At 38.3% G+C, this 5,737-nt stretch overlaps 1 protein-coding gene across 1 annotated transcript in view; it reads left to right on the top strand.

The window, feature by feature from the left end:
* Window positions 1-274: 274 nt before the first annotated feature.
* Window positions 275-5,737, top strand: part of LOC104539446 (retinal dehydrogenase 1) — a gene marked incomplete at both ends in the record, with an annotated part of 8,282 nt that continues 2,819 nt past the window's right edge. The window contains 3 exons of the mRNA XM_010182973.1: window positions 275-404; window positions 1,452-1,513; window positions 3,462-3,590. Coding sequence (XP_010181275.1) covers window positions 275-404; window positions 1,452-1,513; window positions 3,462-3,590 — 321 coding nt within the window. The remainder of the gene's footprint in view (window positions 405-1,451; window positions 1,514-3,461; window positions 3,591-5,737) is intronic.

Here is a 5,737-nt window from a genome sequence, read left to right as displayed (position 1 = left end):
GAGGTTCAACCTGAACATAATGAAAAACTTTGTTATTTTGAGTGTTACAGAGCACTGGACCAGGCTGCCCAGAGAGGTTGTGGAGTCTCCTTCTCTGGAGATTCAAAACCCACCTGGATGCGTTCCTGTGCAACCTGGTCTGGGTGATCCTGCTTTGGCAGGGGGATTGGACTGGATGATCTTTCAAGATCCCTTCCACCTCCTATGATTCTGTGATTCTGTGAGAAATATTATCAATATTTGATATTAACATTATAATTGCTGTTGTCTGCAGACAATGGAAGCTATTGATGCTGGGAAACTCTTTTCCACTGCCTATCTAATGGATTTAGGTGCCTGCGTCAAATCATTACGCTACTGTGCAGGCTGGGCTGATAAAATCCATGGGCGTACTGTTCCAATGGGTGAGTAGTTTTGAGATAACAAAAATACAGAACTGAAGCCAATGTGATCTGTAAAAAACTGCCTTTTTCTAGAAATTGTGTAATACAAAAAATATCTCAAATGGAAAATATTTTAGATAGTTCTTAGTATGTTATTTAAGATTTATCATAGTGCTTGCTTTAAACATTTACTGCAGTTATGCACATTTATTTCTTGTTTTATACCCCACTAATAAGTACTGTTTATTGACCAAAAGATGCTAGCCTGTATGTACATCTAAGAAGTCTGATAGGTTTCTTTTGCATAACAATGTATGGTTTATGCAGTGGTACAGTAATGAAAACCAGCTATTTGCTTATTAAAACTAATATTACCACAAATAGTAATATCTGTTTCAGGTATTGGATAATGTATTAGGAAGAGTACTAAGAGATAGAAATGAGGAAATACTCCTTTATCTTGCTAAAATTTCATTCTGTTCCCTCTCTCATTAAGCAGCTCTATGAAAACATTGTTTTTAGCTGTCTTCTCCCAGAAGGACAACACAAAAATTGGTAATAAAGAAGGAATTAAGGAAAACTAGAATGATGAATACTTCCAACCCTTTTGCTTCACATAGACCTTTATACTAGGCTTAATGGAGCACATGTTTATTTAAATCAAAGAGAATTTTATAACTAATGGATTTGATTTAAGCTAAGTCCTAATATTAAAAAATGTCTGATATGTATGTAGGATTGCAAGTAACTTTTAAAAGAGCAGTTGAAAAAATGGTGATAAAAGAAAAAAGAAATGAGGAATGATCTTTCGTGTGCTGTGCATACCATATTGAGAAGCAAAAAGTCAGTCAGACTGGCAGAATCCAACCTTGGAGCTATGAAGAAAGTAGATATTGAATCCAGATGTACTTTATGGTTGTTTTATTGCATAGTTAAGATTTTGAAAGTATCATTTATAAGTAAAATTTTATCCAGTTAAGTTTGGTATCCAACTTTATCTTCTTTCTGATTTAACTGCTTCTCTCAAATGCTTTGTCTGAATGTTTAGTTTATTTGTTCTTCCCCTAGATGGAAACTTTTTTACATTTACAAGACATGAGCCTATCGGAGTGTGTGGCCAAATTATTCCTGTAAGTTGGAGCCATTTATGTAAAACACAAATGTTCCTTTTACAAATAGAAATGCTTTTGAAATTTTGTCTGTGCAAGTGCATTTTTGGAACATTACCAATAAAAAGCTTTCAGGTTTTGAAAAACAGAAACTATGCTGAATATTCATTAAATTCTACAACCTGGAGTTTTTGATGAGTCGGCATGGTCCAACTTTGTCTCTCTCCTCCCTGTACATGGAAAGAAAATAAATCTCAAAATACTGGCTGATGGTTTCATTTGAAAGACAGAGCTATGTTTTGCTGGAACTGAAAGAATTAGAAATAAACAAGTAGGAAAGGGTAATGTTTACAACCTGTAAGAAAGAGGCTGTTTAGGACCTGGAATATCTGTTCCACTCTGTACAGCATCCAGACAGTTGGATCTCTATGGCTGAGACTTATTCACTGTGTTGATGGTACAAGTAACAACACAAAGAATGTGTCTAATATGCACAGTGATACTAAGCTATAGTTCCCAAATTCCTGTTCAGATTGTCTAAATTCCCAGTTGTGAAGACACTTATTTTGAGAAGATTCAAAAGCTTGTTGTTAAAATGGTTGTAAATATCAGACACTCCTAATCTACCCACCTCTTTGCACATGGTAGGTGTGAGAAGCCTGACCTGACCTGCTCGACCACCTACCAGATGAAATAGTCAGCTTGTCTATCAGGTTTGCCCAGACATGTGGGTCCCAGACATGTTCCTGATGTCTTTCAGTTGAGCTTGCAGATTTGCTATCCCTTTAGACCACCACATTAATTTAGAATACATCACTGGAACACATTTGGATCCAGCCTCCAGGAGAGCTTAAGAATCTGCTGGTTTAAATTCTCTTGTAGGACAGGCACAAGATATTTCAAGTAAAGAACTCATAGTCAAGATATGCTAAAAAAAACTAGAAACACTAGATGAGGCCACTTCTAAATGAAATCGCATCTTGGAAGTATAATCAGTTAATAAAAACACTTGTAAAGTGTTCAAGGACTTCCTAGTATATCTTTTCTTTTCTCTCCTTTGAAATGTGAACCCACCAAGCTGGAGGCTTTTACATAAACAGAAAACTTTGAGGACTAAGCAAAACACTCTTGCTAGCTCCTCATTTCCATTTCCAATCCACTCACACAGTTCCATTTTTATGATGAAGATCCAGAAAATACTCTAATCCCTTACTTTGTGTTATTTGTGCTCCTGTTATTTCTGGGGGTGGGGTGAGACTGAAATTCATTTCAAAGTATAAAGAGAATGAGGAGGAGTTGCATGTATAATCCTTCAAGCCTTTCTGACATAATAAGTAACTGTTAACTGTCTAAGTGGGGACTTTCATGAAGGTAAGGCATGCTGCATCTTGTGTGCTGAGGCCTATGGGCTCAATGCTTCCAAAACTATTAAAAATATTCTTAAAGGGAAGCCCATTTTCCCCACAACTACATTGTCCCTCACAGTGCTGAATATGGGGTCCGAAAGAGTCAGCTGCTCTGCAGTCTGTCTGGACTGACCACAACAGAAAGCTGACAGTGAAACCTCCAGGCGGGAGGCCAGGGGCAGTGTTGCATATTATTAACTTGTCTCCTTTAGAAAACTGAATTGATGATGAATGTGATAACTTAAGATAGCAAAACTCACAATTTCATCCCTAATCCAGCAACTTTCTGTAAGGCTTTGCTAGATGAGTACACTTACTCTTTCTTGAGCTTTTAACTAAACCCTTGGGTCCCCTGGACTCAAACATAGACCAAAGTCACTGTTCTTTGTATAACACAGTTTACCAGTCACTTTTTCTCACTGTTTCAAAATATTTTAATTCTGAAAAGAGTTCAACAAAGAGTTCAACCACCCATTTGACAATTTGTGCTATTATCATAGAAAAAGTAAAGGCTTTTTGATTATGTATTAGAAATAGGATATGCTTTCTCATTTATCTTTCAGTGGAACTTCCCATTGGTTATGTTCATCTGGAAGATCGCCCCTGCTCTTTGTTGTGGAAACACAGTGGTTGTCAAACCAGCAGAACAAACGCCACTGACTGCCCTTTACATGGGATCCTTAATTAAAGAGGTAAGTCATCAACAACAGAATTTTTGGTCCTTCTCAAAAATGTAAGAATATACTGCAGCTAAAATGCCACAGAAGAATTCTCATTGCATGTCTCGCCTTGTACTATAGAACTTACCTTACTGTAAACTAGTGAAGCAAATCCAGGGCAAAAGCGTACATATCTTTCAGCCAAGTCCACACACACAAAAAAACCCACAATAACTGTTTAGTAAACTTCATCTCTTGGTAAACATATTTGTATTACAAAAGCACAGTACCTTTCAAAGTCAAAAGCAAACAAAGAGTAAAGAGGAGAGTACTTAGAGTTGGGTGGCAATTACTTTATTAGCAGAGTTATCACTGAAAAGAACCTGTGCACAGCTCTGGAACACAAGGACCATGGTAGTTTCTCCAATGTCTCTGAAGTTACATTGACTATTGTGCCCAGCCCAGCAAACACACAAAGAACAGTTAAATAGCTTAGCTCTCTTGCTTGCCAATAAAATCAACAATGTAATCTAACATGTTTAAAGAGTTGTCACAGATGTCAATAATTACCAGCACAGTAACCTTGCAGAGTGTTAATGGAAATGACTTGGCAAATTTTATTATTTTCTTCAAAACAATGATTCAGCAGAGCACACTGACTGGTTGTGTGTTAATATTTCACAGAAACTAAATGACTACCAGGAAGGAGCCAAGTACTGCTGTTATTGTATCACACAGTAAATGCTATTATATAATACTAGGGAGGAGGAATTGTTTAAAAAAATTACCAGAGAAACCTTCTCTATTAATTCTTAACAATAAGTATCAGAAAGTATCTTTCTCTGAAAAAAACAGCTTTAGAGGGAAAGTAACTCTCTGCTCTGAGTCTAATGAAAAATCTGTTCTGATATTCTGATCTCCTGAAAGGAGAGCTCATAAGTGGGAACATGTTCCATTTTGTATGCACATGTAAAGCAGTTACAGAGTGGTAATGACTGGTGTAACACCAGAACATTTTTAGTAAAAGGCAAGATGATTCTCATTTACATATTAATTTAATGTTCAGCTAGACTAGAAGCTTAAGTTTATAACTGTTAAATCTCTTTGCTGCTATTCCCCACAGCATTCTCATGAACAAACAGGTTGCCCAAAGCTCGGACAAGTGTACACTTTGCTGGATCAAACACTGGCTGGGTGGCCAGGGCCAGAGAGCCATGGTGAATGGAGTTAAATACAGTTGGCAGCCAGACATAGGTGGTGTTCCCCAGGGCTCAGTGTTGGGGCCACTCCTGTTTAATATCTTTATCAATGATCTGGGCGAGAGGATTGAGTGCTTCCTCAGTACGTTTGCAGACAACACCAAGTTAGATGAGAGTGTTGATCTGCTTGAGAGTAGGAGGGCTCTTCAGAGGGACCTGGACAGGCTGGATCGATGGGCTGAGGCCAACTGTATGAGCTTTGACAAGACCAAGTACCACGTCCTGCGCTTGGGTCACATAAACCCCATACAATACTACAGTCTTAGAGATGAGTGACTGGGAAGCTTCCAGTCAGAAAGCAACCTGGGAGTGTTGATCAACAGCCAACTGAACATGAAGCAACAGTGTGCCTAGGTGGCCAAGAAGCCAATGGCATCCTAGCCTGCATCAGGAATAGTGTGGCCAGCAGGACTAGAGGGGATATTGTCCCACTGGACTTGGCACTGGTGAGACTGTACCTTGAGTACTGTGTTCAGTTTTGGACACCGTAGCATAAGAAAGACATTGAGGTACTAGAGAGGGCCCAGAGAAGGGTAACAAAGCTTGTGAAGGGTTTTGAGAATAAGTCTTATGAGGAGTGGCTGAAGAAAAGAAGGCTGAGGGGAGACCTTATCACTCTCTACAACTACCTGAAAGGAAGTTGTAGTGAGGTGAGTGTGGCTCTCTTCTCACAGGTAGCAAGAAATAAGACAAGAGGAAATGGCATCAAGTCATGTCTAACCTAAACCTCCCCTGACATTAGGAAAAACACTGAAAAGGTTATCAAAGACTCGAACAGGCTGCCCAGGGAGCAGCATGTGTTTTCTTTATACTTATGGCTGGGGGAGAAACAAAAAAATAAATTTATTCCTTTTCAATGGTACTGAAAAATAACTAAAATTAAATGTTACTTTTTAAAAAGAAAAAGACCCAATACAATAG

Source organism: Mesitornis unicolor, unplaced genomic scaffold (genome assembly GCF_000695765.1).
Source record: "Mesitornis unicolor isolate BGI_N332 unplaced genomic scaffold, ASM69576v1 scaffold31734, whole genome shotgun sequence".
Classification (NCBI taxonomy): Eukaryota; Metazoa; Chordata; class Aves; order Mesitornithiformes; family Mesitornithidae; genus Mesitornis; species Mesitornis unicolor.
The sequence above is the reverse complement of the archived record's forward strand: the minus strand, read 5'-3'. Positions and strand labels throughout refer to the sequence as shown.